Below are 21,904 nucleotides of genomic sequence, written 5' to 3'. Positions count from 1 at the left end.
AAAGTTGCAAAGACTAGTTGAAATAATCATTTCAAATCATGAATAATAATAAACAAATTGTAAAACTAAATTATTATACTTACTTTTATTCCTAGAGGTAACAAATTCAATTTGCAGAATGGATCAGACAAACCATTTATATCCATGGGTTTGAGATTCTGTAATAATTAATCAAATTAGTATAAAAATGTGCATTGGTAAATTTGAAATGTGACACTGACATGAAAGAAACACTACTAAGAATATTTGTATTTAAAAAAACAATGCTGCTAAAGTTGCTGATTTAAAATACTGCATGTGTATTTAAAATTCTTGTTATTTCAGTGATACAGATACTGAACAGTCATGAACATAGAGCTAAAACTCGGCCAATGATATATATAGTCTGGTGAGTTTGCTTGTTTCTACAAACCAGATGAAGTAGTGTAGAGATAAATTGGAGCGGATTATGCTTTGTAATGGCAGAAAACACGCTTTTATAAATTGTTTTAATTTGTTTGGTCTAAAATCAATGAGTTTAAAATTATAATGTACACTCAACCTCAAAGTTAAAACATTTTGTTTCATTTATAGTCAATATTGTAGGCCAAATATAGACTAAATAAAATATATGAATGGGAAGAAAGAAACTAAGTGGAAACTCATATGAGCAAATTGGTTAAACCTTACCTTGGCACGGTGAAGGGAAACATGAATTGAGCTTGCGACGGAATCATAGACCAAAGTGAGTTCTAGGAGACCTAGGTTAGCTGTGAAGAAACAAACTTATCAGAATAATTAAATAAAACACAAAGTAAGGCGATAATTCTTTATGTAAATTATTCCGGTGTTATGACTACACCAAGCACTAAAAGGATCTATTACAGGGAGGTTATGATCTGGATTTGACAGAGGGTCAAGTTTATTGGTGTAAGACGTACTGTTAATCATATTTAAGCCAGTTACTGGGAAGAAGTTTATAGACTTTGATAGCCTGCCTGCACATAGAGTCATCTAGATTTGAGCTATTGCTAGTTGAATAATGATTTTGTCAACCTCCAGTTTGGTAACCACTTATTTATATTTACCTTAATACTACAGAGACATTTCAAAATATACAAATTTGTAACTGTGAGGATCTGGAGTTTCTTGAACAAAGGTTTACAGTGCTCCAAGGGACCCAAGCTAGCTAGAATCCTGAGAGTGGTTTTATTTACATTCAGTGATAACATATTGGCAAAAAACCACTTGGCTGCCTCATAAAAACCCCAACTCTATCCCTTCAATGGCATTGATGAGATTCTTACCACTGACAACCAGGGTAGTGTCCTCAGCGAAAATAATGGAACAACATGAGATGGATAAGGTACAGTAGAATCCCAGTTAATCAAAATAAAGTGGGGGGAGAACCGTCTTGAATAACCAATTTTCCGGCTAACCCGTCATATGCTAAAAATAGCCAATGTATGTAGGAAAAATTAATTTAAAACAATGTCTATAAAATACAGTGTTTTACTTCAGCTAAAAATGTTTACAATGGGTTAGGAAAGCCCCTTTCTAGAGAGATGGGCTCGGTGTTACACCTCGCTGTTTACATAGTAATTAATTGTACTTATATTTTAGCCCTATATTAATTTATGGAACCGTTTTGGTTAACCGGGGTTCTTCTGTAAGTCATTTATGAGAATGAGGAAAAGGAGGTGACCCAGACCAAAACCTTGAGGGACTCCATGGTAGACAGGTAAGGGATGGGAGATGCTTCCTCTGAGTCACACAGCCTGGTGACGATTACAAAGGTAAGACTTTATCATTTTAAGGCTAGGGCGCCCATACCATATATGGCCAAAAAAATGAAAATAAATGCAATACCAGAAATGTCCTGTAATTTATTTCATTAATGAAAAAATGTAAAAGCACATTTCATAATGATCATTACAAACAGTTTATTTTTAATTAATGTTTAAATCAAATAAGTAGTTGAGCCACAATATATGTTGTACCACACTTATTCTTGAACAAAACTATTCAGAAAACCATACATAAACGTTTTTGGTTGTAATTGACTTTATTCAACTGTAAATTTATGTTTGATCCTTTTTAATTGTTAGCTCATGGATTATTAACTATTAATAATCACTTAAATTTAAATACCGTAGCTTATTAATGTTTAATGTTGGCATAAAAACAATTACTTGATGGGCATTAAACTATTTATTATTTTTAATTTGTTATAATTTACATTTTATTTGGCATTTTTATTTGGTAGCTACCAATAGTTACAAATAGTGTAAAGATATAAATTTTAAAACACAATATTTTTTTTAAGTTTTTGCGGGAAGGCCCCCGGATGTTTATGATATATTGCACCCCCCTGTTCCAAATCATGTGGGCGCCTAAGGCCGCTACAGTTAAAAAAATATATATTTTAATGAGTGAATTTTCAATGTACTGCGATCGCACATGACAACAGTGATGTTTCCATGACCGCGGGAGACGATAATAAGTTTACACACGGCCGTGAAGGATGGTCAGAATTTTGCCACGATCGCAGTAGTCGGTGATTTGAAAACTAAACTTACTGTATATTATGCAATGTTTTATTCCATCATGCAGTATGGAATTGAACTATGGGGCTCAACTTCATATGCTGACACAGTTTTTTAAAAAACAAAAGAAGTTTTTAAGAATCCTATCTTTTGCACCAAAAAGAACATAATTTAAACCTATTTTCAAGAAATATGACATATTAACAATGTCTTCTCTTTATACATTCAAAATGATGGTTTTTTTTAAAAGTAACTACCAATCATACGACAGCAATCAATTTATCCATCAATATCCTACTCGTTTTAAAAATAATTTGAAATATTCAATACATCGCCTCTGTCTGTATGAAAGATCACCATTATATATGAGTCTCAGGCTTTACAACAGTCTACCTACCAAATTCAGGGAAATTACCAATATTTCAAAATTCAAAAATGAGTTTAAAATGTACCTCTTAGAAAAACAGTTTGACTCTACTTCAGAATATTTAAATAACAGTTAACAAATTTTCTATTACAGTACATTTATTTAGTTTTTTTTTTTTTTGAAATGTATTGTAAATCTAGTTTTAATAATGGACAATGTCACCTGTTTCACCAGCATTGCTGAAAACTTTGAATGTATCTGTGACAATAAAGGAATATTTAATTTCATTTCATAATGTCTACACGACAGCAGGAAAAAATCAGATTTTGGCCTCATTCGTGGTAAACGATGATAATCTCCCCACGACTGTGGGATATGTTTATATATTGCCGCAATCATGGAAGAGGATAAATATGTCTACATGACCGCAGGAAAAAGTCAGAATTTGGCCGTGATCGCGGGAGACGATGTTGATGTCTACACAACCACAGGAAAAAGTTAACATTTTGCCACAATGGCGGTAGACGATTACGATGTCTAAGATAAGATAAGATAAGATAAGATCTTTATTTCCATTAGATATTCTTTTGAATACATTGGATATGTCAGGTTACAATATATAATCTATACAATAATAAATTGAACAAAGGGCTCACCCATCTTACACAAAATCATTGCAAGTCAATTTTTTTGTCAAATATTCATCAATTGAATAGAATGCATTTGCAAGTAAAAACCTGATTACAACAGTTTTAAATTTAATAATGTCCATGTCCCTAATAGCAAGGGGTAGCTTATTAAATAACCTTATGGCTAGTACAGATGGCTTTTTCATTGATTTACTTAATCTAACATAAGGCAATTGTAAGTCATGTCTTATTCTAGTGTTGTAAGAGTGCACGTCATTATTATGCACCAAATCTGGTTGATCTTTAATGAATAGCAAGTTTTGCAGAATAAAGGCAGAATAAAGAGTTAAAATTTTTAAATTAACAAACCATGGTTTACAGTGAGTTTTATAATGAACTCCTGCAATGATTCGAACGGCACGTTTTTGTAGGATAAAAACATCTTTTGATGCTGAGGCAGTGCCCCAGACAATCAAACCATAAGTAATCTTAGCATGAAATAAACCAAAGTAAGCTGTTCTAACTACATTTTGCGAGACGACACCACAGAGTCTTCTTAGAGCAAAAATGTCACAAGCCAATCTCATGCATAATTCCGATGAGTGATCCAACCAAGAAAGAGTAGGATCCAGCCGGACACCAAGGAACTTGGCTGAAATGCCCCCCTCCTCCTTGGTAAGATCCCTCAGGCCAAAAAACTACAGCCGCGAAGGATTATCAGAAGTTTACCGCAATTGCATGAAAATGCAACCACCAAGTTTTTTTTATTTTATAGTTTTTCGCGCCCCCCACCAAAAGCCAATTGCCTCGTGCCCTAGGCATGTGCCTATTCGGCAAATCGGCCCTGCTTGTTCGGAAAGAAGAAAAGAAACTTACAGTTTGTTTTTTTATGATAAATATTGAAGTTTTTTTTAACATTTTATCTTATTTTACCGTTCTTCCTTTCACTTCATGTCACTTGGTTCAATAAAAAGTGTGAGTAATTGATTAATGTGTTTATTTCCCTTGTATATGAAGTATCATGGCTTAATTTAGTGTTTCCCAAGTTGTATTGGTTTTTTAATGAATAAATATTTAACTTTTTAGCTGATTGATCTTTGTATCATCTATGCTAAATTATAAATTTTCTTCGCTACTGCTTGAAGAAAAATTTCCTTAAGGTAGCCAAAAGTAGCCTAAAAACACGTGTAGATGCTTCTAATTTGCTAAATTATTCCGGTGGACCCAGACCCGGATGTGGAGTCAAACCAGATGCAATCACAGGCTGCCCCACTGTACAATTTTATATTATGGGCACCCATGTTTTAAGAACTTTTAATAGCTTTAGAAGTAGTGACCTTGCACTATACAAAGTCAACAACATATTTGGTGTAGAATTTCAACTTACCATCTAGAGAGGTGGTCTGTTCTATAGGTTCATCAGGAATGTTAAGACTACATTTCTGCCCATTGAGAGAACTTCCTGAGAGGGAGAACCGATCAGAATCAGAATACCAGCCTTGGCTTGTCAGAAGACTTAGTTGTGAGTTCTGTCTACTGAAAAACACATCTTATCAAAGTAATTTAGAGGAAATTAAATAACCTATTTACCACAGCATCTGTCATAGCATACAAACTTGTATTTAAACTAGAAAAAGTTTGAGTCAGATTAATCCAATACTTAATACTTAATCAATACTTATCAAGTTCTCAGAGTGTATATCATTTTATGGTGTGTTGATGGCGCTGTTAGTAGCACCATTTATTTGAGCACTTAAAATTTATCATTACATTTGGAGTTCACTCTTGTACAGTGCCGGCTCACTTCTTGCTTTGATAAGTTCCACGCACAGACAATTGAGGTCCATGTTGATAGGAAAATGCAAGATTAATAGAGGCAGCTAACTTTTTACACAAGAAAAATTAAACTTAAGACATTTGATAACATCCATCAAATATTTAAATTGTAAAGTCATTACAACACTATCCGATTCACCTGGAAATCAATCAACAGACAATAACTTATTTTAACTGTAGTAATTACAGAGATGGTCTGATAATAAATCTATTTTATGACAAGTTGAAACTTCAAATTTGTGATAAATTTAAAAATTTAACCTCTGATACTTGTAATGTACAACTTTGGTCCGGTAAATGCTGCAGGAAATTAAATGAACAATCTGGGGAACAAACCAAACCTATTAAGTCATACAATCATGGCACTCATGGAATCAAACCGGGCTTTCTTTCACCAAAGTCCAAGATACTAATCATTAGGCTGGAAAGCCATAGGACACCCAAATTTGTAAAAAAAATGTATAACTTAAATTACTATTTAAAATTTATAATTACTAGTGAGATAAATCTATCCATAATGTATAAGTAACGTATGATGAAGAAAATAACTATCAACCTGTGTGACAAGAAGGAGGGGGAGTAATTGAAGTCTTCGGTGGCTCCGTTGTTCATGCGAGGACTGCGGGATGCTGCAGAGTCAGAACTATGGGTCAGAGTGTGGTGGTTGACTGTTTGACTAGTAGAACTACCAGACTCTGAACTCTCACTAGTCTCACGTCTGTAGGGGGTCGGCATCCCCCTTCTAGACCCCCCTATCACTACCTTCGACCCAACTGTAAGAGATGGTTATAGCATTATTTTATATACCAAACATGCATCCATTTCATGAGAGAGAGTTTTTTATTTCTCAAGAAAACCCTCAACCATAGTCCACTGATCAGTGTGGTGTGTATTGATCTAAAGACTGTGAAGTAGCCTACTGCTACAAGTCCCATAGGCACGGCAGTAGTGACCGCAGTGATAGAATAGTACAGGCGGCTAATCTCAAACCAGCAATGTCTGCCGTATAAGCCCAAGACATGACCATTTCCAGTAGCTAGACAAAATATATTTCTAATTGGGTTTGTGTAAAATCTTCAAACACAATTCAAACAGTTGCAGGAGATGCCAAAAGGTTGTAGTTAACCTTTGGGATTTCGGTTTCTAGTTTGAATTATCTAAGATGGCCATTAACCTGGAGATTGAGCTAGCATTCACGAATAGGCCGCAGTTTGCAAGTGATGCGCTATGGACCTACAGTCTGTATACCATAGGGTGGCGCACGGGCGTTGGTGGGTCCTTATTTCCCGTCGCTCATAACTGTTTCCTCGAAGCATCACCAACCAGCACCCCCAATGCAATTAAAAAAAAATTTCCTTCTCGTAAATATCCTTAAAAATATAAAATTTGTTTATTACTAAGAAAACTAAGAAGAGTGATATAAATATATATATATAAAAATAACAAAATGTCCGAAGGTTAAATTTTTAGCCGTACTATAGTTGTACTTTAATGCTATTTTATACTTCGTATAATATCATAATCTTCTGACAATATTTAATTTTTGTTTACTTTGAAAAAAGGGGAGAATGATATAAAACTAAGCTATCGCATCACATCGTATTCAATCAGCCAAAGTATCATGAAATCATGAAATTGACCCATACTCGACTGAAATCTGTCCTACACCCTGGACAACCATTACGGCAGCCCAGTTTGTATAATACTCTACCCCTTTGCTGAAAAACACTAGCGAGTCCTGAGTGGAGAATTTTTATTTCAGCTGCGTTTTTTCGATACGGACGAAATGAGAGCATTCTATTAGCTGTCATGGCGTGACGTCACTCTCTTCTCTTGAGGGAGCACCATTACCGCAACAAAACGAAGTGCAGCCATTGGTGTTCTTGGTGTAGTGGATAGAGTACTCGGCTGATAAACAAGAGGTAACCAGATCGAATCCCACCGGTAAATTAACATTTTGTCAAAGATTTTGCTTAGAATGTGATTACTTCTTAACCATTCATCTTTTGTTATAATTTGAGGAATTTATAATTTTATTTTATAAACAGAACTATTTTTTCGATTAGTAAACCATAATTGGATTTTTTCATTATAAGCAAGTTAGGTTAGTTAGGTTAGGTTATGATAGTTTGATTTTATAATTGATATAGTTAAAATAATTGATTATTTAAATCCAACTGAGTCAACAAACAACAAAGAGTGACATCTCAACCATCAAGAGAGGAGAGTGACGTCACGCCATGACAGCCAATAGAATAATCTCATTTCGAACGTATCGAAAAACCGCAGCTGAAATAAAAACTATGAGTTCCTGGTACCTATTACAATACGGTTAGTCATCCTCAAGTTCAATGTCTGACCAGGGTCGTTGTACTTATGTACGACCGTGCAATGCATAAATAGGAGAGGGGAAATTAAAGGTTACTAAAAAGAATGATTTTTTTTAAGTTTAGAGTAAATTCAGTAAGATTCTGTCAATACTATTTAAAACCTGAAGATGCCGAGAGTTGTCTTGTAGAATTTAATGGTATTTTAATCCTTAAATAGTGTAACATAGTTTTCTAATGTTCCTCTATTTCAAAGTAAAAAATAAATATTGTTTAAGATTGGGATATCATATAAAGACTTAAGTAAATAATTGTACAAAGTATAATTATAATACAATTGAAAAGTTAGCTTTTGACCATATAGATATTCTTAATCAAAACACATCGTGTGTTATATCACTCTTATTAGTTTTTTAGTAATTTACGAATATTTGTTATATTCGCATATTGGTAATAGTAGTTGGGGGTGCTAGTTGGTGACTCTTTCAAGAAACAGTTGCGAGCGCCGGTCCATGCGCCACCCTATGGTATACAGACTGTAAGAGATAATTGCAACCCTCTCCACATTGTCTGCGAATTCCTCTCTTCCTTGCAACCCAAACAAACATCTTCCTTTAGTACATTTTTGATAAAACCTACTACCCACCTACTGCTCATTGGAAGTTCTTGAACCAACAATGGAATACTGATAGAAAAATAATTTAAAATTTCTTAATAACTCTTTGTATTACCTGATCGATCGTCAATGCTAGGTACTTCAGCTGTTAAGTCAACGGAACGAGCTCCAGGACTTCGTTTTTCAACTGGAGATACTTGCCATAAACTGGAATAACCAAGAAAAATTAAGTTTTTACATGCTTAATTCCTGTCTGTTTGATTTTTAATAAAAAAAAAATATATATAGCAAGCCTTACACACTCATGGATACACTAGTTTATAGTTATAAATAAAATCAATTCCAGAAGTCATTCCATTTTATTATTGTAATTCAAATTAAGATTTTGAATAATGAAAACATCATCAAGTAATGCCTTTACATGTGAAAAAGCTTGTCATGCAATAGATTTCGAATTTGTAACAATTTAATGTAAAATATATTACATTATATGGCAGTGAAAATAACTGGCCGATTGATAAGGCGGGGATCATTCTTTCAAGGTGTAACACTTTAGTTTAAAACATTAGAGGACTCAACAAGGGGACTCCCCACTGATTTAAAATTTCTGAAAAGTAAAAATGTGATGTAGAAAGTGAAAAGGGAATTCTTACCGTCGATGCAAAATTTTCAGTACGGCCGATATAAGTTGTTTGAAAATATCGGAACTCGGTTTTCTATCGATTTTTTTACCTTATTTAACATAGAACAGGACGGTATTGTTTAAAATATCAAATCGAAGATGTAAAAGGTCGAAATAAATAATTCTGTTAGCCTCTGCGCGGTCTGAGAAAAGGTACCTCTTTTCGCTCAATGTTATTTTGCCATAACTACAAGAGGTCCGATTTTTCTATTCACTTTTTAGTCCAAAAAATGAATAGTCCTGCATTCTAGAGGAAATTTAGAGAACTACAACAAAGTTCAGTTTACTGAGAACAAAATATCTCACAAATTTTGCGGTCCCGACAAGAATGAGGTACCTTTTCAAAATCAAAAATTCCCACGAGAGGTCCCTTTTCTTTTCACTTTCCACATCACAAATAATAAAATATTGAAATCCCGGGATTGATCCCGAGATCGACTTGGACAAATCCCAAAATACTGTGATTGGATAAGAGCCCCGAGATAGGCTATATTGAATTTTAAGATATCCTCACCTTGACTGGCTTTGATTCACAGGTTCATCGTTTCGTTTGGAACGTGAGGATAAAAGACGAGACGCTCTCTCTTCATCAGAACTTGACTCCTCTTCTGCCTCCAATGATCCTAAAAATAAGGATTGTTCATGTTTTCTGCTGATTTGATAACAAAGCGATTATTGAATCAATATGTAAGTAAGGTAAGTTAAAACACTAGTTTCTACAATTTTTTTTACGTCGGCTCTAGTCCAGAATCGGACATACAGTAGACTCTTGATAATTCGAAATTGGTGGGCCAAGCATATAATTTTGAATTATCAAGTGTTTTGAATTATCAAGAGTTCGATTTATCGGGAGAAAAATAAACCATTCGAATTACAGAGAGTTCATTTGTTTAATACATACAAAGGTACAGCACGTCACAATAAAACATCATACTGTACCGTATTTTAGTACACAATCAACGGCTCATTTTTCAGTTACTGTAGTTGCAAAGAAATTTGTTATTTAGCACTATATATTTCGCCAATAGCTGAACTATCAGCTGTCGACAACTACATTTGTGCTCAAGGAGATGTCGCGCAATCTAGAGATCGGATTGCCAACTTAGAAAAACAAGTCAGCGAACTAACTCAGACTTAAAACAAACATCAAAACGTCCAACACTAGCCTACCATGGGAACAGGATGTACTGTACTGTATAGTTTCCTGTTATAACAGGAAGAGATCACTTCGAATTATAGAGTGTTTTACCGACTAACTTCAAATTACTGCGTGACTTTGATTTATAGAGTGTTTTTTCGACGAAACTTCGAATTATAGAGTGTTAACCGACGAAACTTCGAATTACTGAGTTACTTCGAATTATAGAGTGTTTTTCCGACGAAACTTCGAATTACTGGGTGTTGCAAATTGACCTGCCCTCTATTTGGACTTTCTCTAGGGACTGAGCCTTCATTTTGAATTATCGAAAGTTTTGAATTATCAAGTGTTTGAATTACCAAGGGTGGACTGTATACTTCACACACACACACACACACATCACACATTACTTCAGGCTAGGCCTCAAGATCCCGGTATTATAACTTAGATAAAGTCCATTGGTGGTTAACAGGACTTGAACCTGGCACCTCGTGGACCAAAGTCGCATGTCCTACCACTCCCTTAGAACTTTAGACCCTAGATAAGTTAACATCACAAATCCAAACATCAAGTTATCAACTCAACTTATGTTTAATACTATTAAAACTCCATTAGTCAGTTTCATTGAGTGTTGAGTTTTAGAAAGAAAACATTGAAAACCTCACCCTCATAAATACATTACATTTGTAAATTGATGCTATAGATGTCCTCCCGTTATTATTGCAATTAATGAAAGATAATTAAAAATGCAAATGTCATCAAATGATGCCATTCACATTTACAGTAGACTCCCTCTTATCTGGACACCTTCTAACCGGACATCGGTTTAACCAGACTATTCTGCGGAAATTACATCTCTTTAACCGGACAATTTTTATTAGCACTCCGGTTCAACCTGACTAGATCGGCAGGAAGTGGGCGGTACTGAAACGACTGTTCTCCTGGAAAATATTTGAGAGCAGTGATCACAAGTCTCAATACAACGCTCTCCTAAGTTTAAGTCAAATATGTATACAGTATGCATTCAAACGGTCAGTTTTAACGAGTTTTTGGGGACATTGGTTCAACCGGAAAACCTGTTATCTGGACTGGCCTCGGTCATAAATATCTACTGTAGATATGAAACTCTTAGTATGAAGAGACTTTCTAACCTGTAACCTGTTCATTTACAAAAAGTTTGATTTTCAAACGATGGATAGAACTAGCAGATTGATGAGGTGGACTCCATTAAGTAAATATTAAAATAGGATCAGATTAATCACAGATTTTATAGTTTGGTTTATTCAACCCAAAACCAATAATAATAATATAGTAATAATATAACTCTGTAATATTACTAAAACTGTTCATTTTACACGATTTATCTTGCCTGTTTGTCTCCTTTATTGTATACTTACTCATATTTGAAGCTCTAGACCAATTTTTCTTATCAAAACCAGCTCGACTTCCATACAGGAACTTATTTTCAGGAGGTTTCTTAACAGGGAGAACATGTTTAGGAATAGCCTGAAACAGAAAATCTGATTGCATGTTAATCCTTAAAACGGTGGTTTACCAATCTACTATCAACATAGGTTATAGTACAGGGTTTTTCTAAATGATGGACCCATTTTTAATGCTTTATAATTTTTATACTATTAAACTTACCGCTATAAAATACACATCAAACGAAAAAGCAACTCAAAGAGTTTATGCCTTCCAAAGACACATCATTTAACAATATCGATCCAACAGAACTGTAGATTTAATTGTACAAAGTTAAAAAGTAATCTCCAACATTTTTTTACCACTAGAAATTTGGAGGTTACTTGGCGTTTTTGCAAATAACTTTTAAATGGTGAGGAAATCGACCAAAGTGGAAGGTAATATTCCGAAAGAGAATAAAATTTCCTACAATCTACTATTGCGCATATCTTGAAAATACTCAATAAATGTAGCCTAAATTTGGCTTAAAATAAAAAAGTGTGAAATTTAATGTTTGCTATGTTTATTGTCTACAATTGAAGACAGTGATTTTCATTTTTTTTTTCATTTTGAGGCAATTTTTGGTACCTTTCTTGGTCTATGATAGGAACTATCAATGGGCTAAATTACGTGAATTGCCTTCTCTGTATTGCTATCCAACCTGTCAAAAACAAAAACTATTTTTGCCCAAGTTGTATTCTATCTGCAGTAGTCTGAAACTAACATTTTTAAAACGACATTTTAAAATTCTTGTTTTCCCCCATAGCATTTATATTAAAAGGGTGGAAGTTCATTAGTAAATATATATATATCAAAATTACTGTATTATTTTTTACTGCGAAATTACTGAAATAACCGAATATTTTTGAGCATGTAACTTAACTGTAATCAGTTACATTTTGGAGCGTGTAATCAGTTACATTTTGGAGCGTGTAATCAGTTACATTTTGGAGCGTGTAATCAGTTGATTTAGAAGCATATATCTTGTAACTGTGACTAGTTACATGTTTTAGTAACTTTCCCAAGTCTGATCTATTATTAAATGCTGGTAAATTTATTAAACTTTAAGTATTTTATAATGAAATAATCTAAAGGAGAGGGATCTGCTGCTTAGTTGGAAAACACTATAGTGAAGACAGTTGTTTAAAAAATTTGTAGGTGTTAAAATTTAAAAATTGAGGAAAGTACCTTAAAGAACCAAGCTCCAGATTTTTTCCACATTTCTCTGGTTTCAGAACAAATTTTACACCTCCATACTACTTCTTTTCTTGATCCAGAATAACTTTCAACACCACATTTCTGGCATACCATCTGAAATAAATAGAGTTAAAAAAAATTAAGGTTGGAACTGGTACACAAGTACCATATTCATTTACAACCTTAAGTATTTTATTCACTTACAAATCGTTATTTAATCGTTATTGTATCGTTATCTAGTGCGCGAAGTGCACCCAAGAAATTTTCCACACTTACCTGCGGCTCGGTGTAAACAATTCTCTCATGTGCAGTAAAGGCACTTTGAGCTCACGTTACGCATTATATTTTTCCTACAGTTACTATAAAGCATATAAATAATTAGTCTTTCAAACACTAAACAACACATTTTAGGTTAGGTTAAATCCAAGTGTTGAACAAAAATAGAGTGTTGAGAACTGGTTAAGTTGTAGTATCAATACTCAAAGGCTGTGAAACGCTGCATCAGCTGATCATATTCTTAGTATCTTTAAGAACCAACTTATTTTCAAGCTTAGGCCTACTTGTATTAATTGCCTTATAAAAGCACACTGTTTTGTGTTGTTTGGATGGAATACTGGAGTGCCACAAAGTAAAATGAGCAAAGAGTGTCAAAGTAAAATGAGTGTGGCAAAATAAGTAAAGGTATAAATTAGCTACTTTGCATGCTATAATCAGTGCAGTGAAGTCTTCTTGGTCAGGTAACTGTAGGAAAAATATTTTTTGGTTCTAAATGCAAGTCTTATAGAAACGTTTGAGAACCCCTGCCTCATAAGAAAGTCAACTGTTAAAGCTTTAAAGTGTAACACTTTCAATTAAGAAAATCACAACAAAACCCAATATGTTGTTGTAAATTAATTCTTAATAAAAATTTGTGAGCCAAGATAAAATAGAAAGATTGAATGTGAAATGAGATTTGAGTAAAATTTTAGATTTGTATGTTGGTGATAAACTAAGAAAATTATGACCAGAATGAGGATAAGGGAATTGAGATAATGAAGAGAAACATTTAAACTCCTGCATTATTCAGCATTATTATCTGAATGATATTGCCTAGCTGTCAATGTCAACAATGCTTTGTCATCAAATTAAAGATGACGGATTAGTAGTTTAGCTAGCGTTATTGTAAGTCAGTTACACATCACACAATATGTAGTGTATTGAACAACAATGAAACATTTGAGTGAGTTTGAAACAATTGTAGGCCTACTTAATATATTCATGTTTAAGATACTCTGTACCAAAATACATTATTGGTTTGGATTGTGAAATGTATATAAAAATAACAATTTAATAACTCAATGATTCGCCCCCTTGAAATAATACATTGATTGGACAAGTGTAAGCGTTCTAAACTGTTGTTTGGATGTGTAGATTTTTCAACAGCACAGAGTTATCTAAACAACAATAAGCTGGTCTCTTTGTTATGTCCAACTTTTGTTCTGTAAGTCTGCTTTTTTAATCTAAAGTAAGGTAAAAACTACATTATACATCAGTCCCATTATAGTACAGCATATTAAAACCACATAATTGAGAATTAGAAATCAGTAAGCTTTTATGAGTTAGAAATAGTGCTTTATTTTTAAGATTTAAAAAGTTTTAATTAGAACCTACCGGGAACTTTGACCTATTCATTTCCATCCTCTAAACTCATCTAAATCCCAATTCGTCCTTCTTCCCCATTAAGAACAATTATGCTTTAAAAAATCAATAAAATGGGAAGATAGGGTGGATGAAAAAATTATGCTATTTTATTACTTGTTATGTTACAAACTGTATTGTATTTTTTGTTGATATTTAGTTTTTAAGGTTTTTATTATTAGTTTTTAAGAGGTGTAGGTTCGCCTTAATAAAGAAGGGGGATTTTCATTTAATTTCATTTAAAATTATTCCCAACATTAGTGTATTTGTTTTAGAAATAATGTTGAAATCAGTTTTAAAACTCAACATACTTTTTACAGAAGGGTCCAGAAATGCCGTTCGATTTGTGTTCCCCCCGGGTTTCGGGAGTGATGTAAAGTATATTTTCAGGTTATGCAACTTTGCACACATATTTGAACAAGCCTTTTTTACAGTTAACAAAGTGACAATAAGTCTGTTGTATGAATAGGGAATTGAAATGACTGAGAAATTAATATTGAAACAAAAATATAATAAGTTTGGAATTGTGCAATGATAATATTGATTAAATCATTTCAAAACTTTTCAAAATTTAATTAAGACTAAATGACTGAGGCTATTTTACAATTTCCTCATGAAACCCCATATAAAATTAAATCTACAGCACAGGGTGTTCATAAAGGGATGTCACAAATTTCAGGGGCTGATAGCGGAAAAAAAAAATTTGTTGAGTCGCTAGCCACCATTATGTATTTTGTACCAATTTATATCTCAAGAATTATTCAAGCTACGGAAACCAAACTTTGCACATTCATTTATTGTTGCCAAGTGTGCCAAATTGCCAAGCGGCAATTTTTTTTTTTTTTTTTTTTTTTTTTTTTTTTTTTTAAAGAGGTTGGCGGCCTCTTTTAACCTTGCATTTGCCTGTCCACATAGACTAAGCGCCCGTGCGTGGATCGTTTACAGCAAAGCAAGGAGTGAGCCGGTACAGTACAAAGGTGAACTGTACTGATAAAATGTTATCGGCAGTGACCAGGATCCGAACCCACGACATCGCTGCCTTGGGCCCGAAGTCCGCGACGCTACCGACTGAGCCACCGACTCACTATCGACTCACTAATATTTTAAATATATTTGAAAAATATATTTAATTTTCTCAAATTTTCTTCAATAAATGTATGTGCAAAGTTTGGTTTCCGTTGCTTGAATAATCTTTGAGATATACATTGTTTTGTATAAAATACAAAATGGCGGCTAGCGACTAAACAAAACTTTTTTTGACCTATGTTTATATGAACTTTTTTGTTTAGATTGATGAGTACTATCAGTCCCTGAAGTTTACACCCCTTTATGAACACCCTGAATATTGTAATTCTTTTGCAATTCTTTTGCAATTCTTACAAATACATTTTTTGATAGAGCTTTGTCTTAAGACATAATTATAAGGTGTTTATACGCATAATCCAGCACCATGTTTAAGAATTCGGAAAGTTCTATTCTAAATCTGATAAAGGAAATAAAATAAACTAAAACATTCTTCTTCATTTCCTAGAATAAGCTTTTTGACAACGTTTATTCTTATTTTAAAAGGGTCTTGCATGTGTAACCCTAGAAACGATCACCATTGTTGTAGAAAATTGTGTCTCTATTTTCCTCATTTTACCTTGTTTGTAACACCTTGCAAAGTAAAATATGCTGTTGTCTATCTGAATAAACTTCATTTCCATAACCAGCAAAACTATAATAAAATTTTAATTTTTTTATAAAACTCAATCATTTACTTTAAAAAAGGCTATTTAAAAACACTAAATTTAATACTGAGTAGCACCACAAAAAAACATAAAATGTAGAAACAAAATAATAATTTTTATCAAATATAACAAAACTCTGCTCATAGTAATGACAACAGTTTTTAATAAATGTAGTCAAATATAATACCATGGCGAGTAAATTAAAATACCCACGCCGCAGCAAACCTGCAGACTAAGTAAATTTCAACTTGTCTGATTACATTTTTACTAAAATATTTCCATAAATATGACATGTTTGTTACCAATTTAAATAACATTAGATTTAATGAGTACTTAGGTTTGCTACTACAGGGAAGGTTAAAAGTGTTTTTTGACCAAAATTTAATAGCATAGGATGAAATAAATAAATTTGCCAAATATGATCAACATATAAACAAGTTAACTATAACAGTTTTAATTTTCTCTGTTAATAATAACATGGAAATTTTGAATTTAAACTTTTTTTATTTTCTCTGTAACCGTTAGGCATACAACAGTGCTTCATTATACTAAATTATGTATTTTTTTAAGCTCTACAAAATGGTTTATAAAGAAATTGCAAAATTTTATTTTTTTAGGGCCACTGCTAGTACGACAGATGCTACAAAATGTCATGCCTGGATTTCATCACAGATTTCGACAAGGTGGGCAAAACCAAGGACTGCCACCAAGGTGTGCCATTTTGCTGGCTCTGTATTCAAAAAAATAATAATTTGTAAGGTAAAACATTAATTTAAACTCACACACAACTTATGATAAAAAATTATCCCTTTTTCATAAATAAATAATTTATGATTTTTCTAAATTGTGCCGTTTCACAACCTCACCCTGTACATTTTGTGTTTGTGATATATGGGTTTTTCACCACGAATAAGAAGAATAATCTATCATTATTACAAAGAATCTTCAATGTGTCTTCAATAGTTATTTGGGTAACTAGTGAGCAAAGGCCTTATGCACTCGTTTTACACATTATATTTTTCCTACAGTCACTATAAAGCATATAAATAATTAGTCTTTCAAACGGGTCCGCGGAATTGGCTAACTCTGGAACTCGCTAACCCCATGTTAAATGCCCTATCTTCAAATTTGGTCGATGAGAGGAACTCGCTAACTTGTTCGGTTTCGGAATTGGCTAACTCCGGAACCCGCTAACCCCTTCTAGAGCCGGGTTAGCGAATTCCGTCCTCGTACGGAAGTCGCTAACTCGGTCCCTCGGCGGAACTCGCTAACTCCCAATCAGAAGCCTCGCGGGCCGTCCAATGGGAGCCAAGCACGAATATTTTTGGCCAGTGTTGCCGAAAGTGTAGTACCTATATCGTATCGGCACCATAATCTCGTATCCTACGATTAATTAGGAGTAAGAGCAACGTAGTCGATAAAATAAATATATTTAGAAGTATGTTTAACCACAGAGAAGTTCTTATGATTATTAGGGTGGAAATGCATTATAGTCTTACCATAGACTAACCAACACAAGTAAACTTTACATCCCATTTTAAACTTTGAAGCTCGTTTTTCGTGTCTAGTTCATGTCCGGTGACACTGATCGCTAGTGTCGACAAAATTGTGTTTCTATTATTTTATAGTTAACTTCATGATTTGTTCCTTACTGTTTGGTTATATAACTAGGGGACGTGTTATTAGTTGTGATTAGAACGTTTTATTTGGTTAAACGAGGTTTTAAATTACTGAAAACAAGAAACAATTGTAAACAAAACACGACCTCTAAAGACAGTGCACCGGACAGAACTAACAATACAACTGTCTTCAGATCATCCATAAGGATGAGAAATGTACTAATATAAGGGAGTATGTTTTATATGTGGGTTTCTTACTTAAATAGTAGCTTATTGGTATGAAAAAGATAAAAATGCACATTTAATTTGGATCTATTACATGTTATGAAATATCTATTTTCGTAGTCCGCCATTTGTTTCTTTTATTCGAATAAATACCATTTTGTGAACTTCTGCAAATAAAATTTTTGAGTTCGTATTTTATATACTGGGCTTGTAGTAACCTTAAATCATAAATCATAATAAAATTTACACGTTAAACGTCATTACAGAATTACATTGTAGTGGTTATGTATTTTTAAATAGAGCTATTGAATTTAAATAAATATTTATCAATACATTATAAAGTGGTAGGCCTAATGTATTCATGGATTGCATTAAAAGTTAGTCCATGCATAAATACAACTTGTAAATTTCTTTTATCGTAGGCTATTAGTGTAGAACCCGGGTCATCATCTTAATTTTGTTGAATTAATATTAATTTTACGTCTTTCAGTAGGCTTACTTTTTAAAAGTCTGGAGTTTTTTTCCAGGCTGAATCTATCTTATCCAAAAACAAAGCTCTTGTCTATTGTGTAGCTCAGTACTGATAGCTCAGAACGGTGAACCGAGCAATGGCTTGGTATAGTTTATATCGTTTGTGAAAGCAATATAAAGGAAACCCAACACTCAAATCAGGAAAATCCGTCAATTAGTTTATTAAAAATCGTGAATTAAAATAACCCTGTCACGTTTTATTATATGAATATTATATCTTCTCCTATTTTTTACTAGTGGTGCTTAGGTGTACAATCTAAAAACTGTTTTAAAACATGTAACATTATTGCTAAAAAATTCAACACATTTTAGAATTAGGCAACTATTTACTAGTAGGCCTACAATGCTTTGGTTCAAACTATTAGGCCTAGATAAAAACTTAGTCTATGTCATCATATTTGTACACGTAAGTTGGACGGTTCAACGACGAACATTTAATTTAAAATCTATGAATTAATTATGGAAGTTACGATGGTTGATGACTGTATTAATTAATGGTTTTGGTTTATTACGACATTACAATTAAATCTGTTTTCCGTGTTTAAGAACTTGCGTGTATTTTAGCTTATTTTCGTAGAGGTTTAATTATTTATTACCAATTAAACTAAATTTTGAATATTTTTCATATTCTATTATTTTCTTTTATACTGATGGCATTTATATTTAAGATCGAAATCATAAACATTTAATTGGCCATTGTACAGTTTAATAAAAAACACTTTTTCATGATTTTTTAATTGTCTTTTAATTACTTTGGGCTAGTTATCTGTTAAAAGTGGAATTGATAACAAAAAAAATAACATTTACTGTATCTTTATAGACACTGACATTTTGAAATACGGCAGTGTACGATTACTTTGTCGTACAAGGTTGGCAACGCTCCGAGCAGTGGGCGCGGCCAGGTTAGCCACTTTCAGAGTTAGCGAATTCCGCCGCGAGACAAAATCGAGTTAGCAGGTTCCGGAGTTAGCCAATTCCTGACTGAGACGGTTAGCCAGTTCCAGAGTTAGCCAGTTCCGACACACGTTCGAGTTAGCGAGTTCCTGAGTTAGCCAATTCCTACGTCTCTTTCAAACACTATACAACACGTTTTTAGGTTAGGTTTTTAGCCATGAACGGAATGGGAAATACTGCACCAGCTGATTATAGTCGTAGTATCTTTAAGTGTTACTTATTTTCAAGAGTACAGGTATAAACAGTAATAATCAGTATAAAGACATAATAAACAAGTAGATTGTTCTTCAAAATATGCCAATAAAACATTTTCTGACGGTTTTGTAACTTTCTTAAGTTTTTTGCAGCTTTCTGTACTATAAACAGTGCAAGGAAGCCAACTTTGTCGGGTGACTGTTGGATAAGAATATTACAATGTGATCTCTTAAATCAGGTGTGTACCTGGTCAAAGGCCCATGCACCCAATCAGGCACATTTTAAATAAATTACATGGTACAAAAGATTATGTGCTTGACACATAGCACCTCACCTTTTTGCAATCCCGACACACTATGCTGCTGGTGGTGATCACACCAAAGAGAACACACTGAGCTCCACACAAAATACATTGGTTTGTCCCACTGCCAATAGCATTGCGCTTCATATTATCTAACCTGTCCACCAACCTTCTGTAAGCAGAAAAAACTAATAACATGTGAGTAATTTTCTTATCCTTACAACATGAAGTAATAATTCCTACAAAAGATTTATTCTTCAATATTCTGCTTATTTACATGTTCTCTTAAATCACTTAGAGAGCACCACTTTTAATTGAAAAATAGGTTAGATGAAGAGAAAATCAAATAATCTGAGTTCAATTTAATCAGAAGTACTTTTCTATTTTTTTCAATTTATTTTGTATTATTTTTACACTTTCACTATACAATATTTGAGTTATTACTTTATTATTACTTTATATTTAATCTGGCTCTATATTTTGATGTCAATACAATTTTCACTTCTTGTGCATGTAAAGAACTGTATTGTCCGTTAATAGCGTGTTTTTAAAATAATTTCTGTATCCCAAAATTTGTAGTTTCACTTTTTTTGTAATTTTACGCTCAATATCAACACGATATCAACTGGAAGACGGTGACAAATTAAATTTATATATATATATCCACGACTAAAATAATGCATCAATCAAAAATAATATAAGTGTGTAAATTAAGTATTGAAACAAATCTGTATTTTTAAAACCGAAATAGATAGAAATATTCTGTTTGTGGTAATAATTGTTAACAAAAGTTCCACAATTTTTTACATCAAAAATATTTTTTACCCCCCCCCTAACAGCGTAGGGGGTAGGGGGTGACTTATTTTTTTAAAATTACAACCCCTATTGAGTGACCCCTCATTTTGAAGGGTTTGTCAAAATAAACACAATGACGCAAATCCGAGGTGAACATCTCACCCCTAGCCAAAATGACAGGTATTCCAATATGGGTGCTTTTTCACATATATTAAATTTTTGAATACCCACCATTTAGGCTAGGAGTGAAATATCCACCTTGGGTTTACGTCATTGTTTTTCTTTTAACACACCCTTCAAAATTAGGGGTCACTCAATAGGGATTGTTATTAAAAAAATAAGTCACCCCTACCCCCTACCATGTTAAAGGGGTTGAAAAAATATTGTTGATTTAAAAAATTGCGGAACCTATTTTAACAATCAATTCCACAAACAGAATATTTCTATCTATTTCGGTTTCAAAAATACAGATTTGTTTCCAATATTTGTGAAATTGTTGCTTTTTCATATACAGTAAATCAAATTTTGGAATACCTTCCATTTTGGCTAGGGGTGAGATATCCACCTCGGGTTTGCTTCATTGTGATTTTTTTGACAAATCCTTCAAAATGAGAGGTCACTCAATAGGGGTTGCTATTTGAAAAAAATAAGTCACCCCCTACCCCCTACCCTTTTAGGGGGGGGGGGGTAAAAAATATTTTTGATGTAAAAAATTGCGGAACCTTTGTTAACAATTATTGTCACAAACAGAATATTTCTATCTATTTCGGTTTTGAAAATACAGATTTGTTTTAATACTTAATTTACACACTGTATATTATTTTTGATTGATGCATTATTTTAGTCGTGGATATATAATATAAAAAAGTTATATATATTTATGATTTAACTAGAATGTAAGAACATTGTAATACAAAAACATGTAAGAGAATGACACTATTCATGTACTTTGTGCTTTAATGAATAAAGAAATATTGAATTGAATTGAATTGAATTTAATATTATTGTAAATGTAAGTGGTAAGTTCATTTTATTCCTCTATGTGCTTTGCTGGAATTGGAAATATAATTTTAATTAATTGTGATACAGCCAAGGT

The 21,904-nt window shown here is 33.1% G+C and overlaps 1 protein-coding gene across 2 annotated transcripts in view; it reads right to left on the bottom strand.

Moving 5' to 3' along the window:
* Positions 1–21,904, bottom strand: part of LOC128998193 (rabphilin-3A) — a 65,715-nt gene that overhangs the window by 16,851 nt on the left and 26,960 nt on the right. Inside the window, exons 4-12 of one of the 2 annotated variants that reach the window (XM_054424212.1) lie at positions 20,047–20,185; positions 12,773–12,895; positions 11,518–11,626; positions 9,497–9,605; positions 8,416–8,507; positions 5,914–6,130; positions 4,909–5,057; positions 670–749; positions 84–158 (exon numbers count right to left, since the gene is read on the bottom strand). In XM_054424212.1, the coding sequence (XP_054280187.1) occupies positions 84–158; positions 670–749; positions 4,909–5,057; positions 5,914–6,130; positions 8,416–8,507; positions 9,497–9,605; positions 11,518–11,626; positions 12,773–12,895; positions 20,047–20,185 (1,093 nt within the window). The remainder of the gene's footprint in view (positions 1–83; positions 159–669; positions 750–4,908; positions 5,058–5,913; positions 6,131–8,415; positions 8,508–9,496; positions 9,606–11,517; positions 11,627–12,772; positions 12,896–20,046; positions 20,186–21,904) is intronic. The other variant, XM_054424213.1, reaches the window with a different exon arrangement.

The sequence above is a fragment of the Macrosteles quadrilineatus genome, unplaced genomic scaffold (genome assembly GCF_028750875.1).
Source record: "Macrosteles quadrilineatus isolate MER2022 unplaced genomic scaffold, UCM_ALF_1.0 Scaffold_7__1_contigs__length_78375512, whole genome shotgun sequence".
In the NCBI taxonomy this organism is placed as follows: domain Eukaryota; kingdom Metazoa; phylum Arthropoda; class Insecta; order Hemiptera; family Cicadellidae; genus Macrosteles; species Macrosteles quadrilineatus.
The sequence above is the reverse complement of the archived record's forward strand: the minus strand, read 5'-3'. Positions and strand labels throughout refer to the sequence as shown.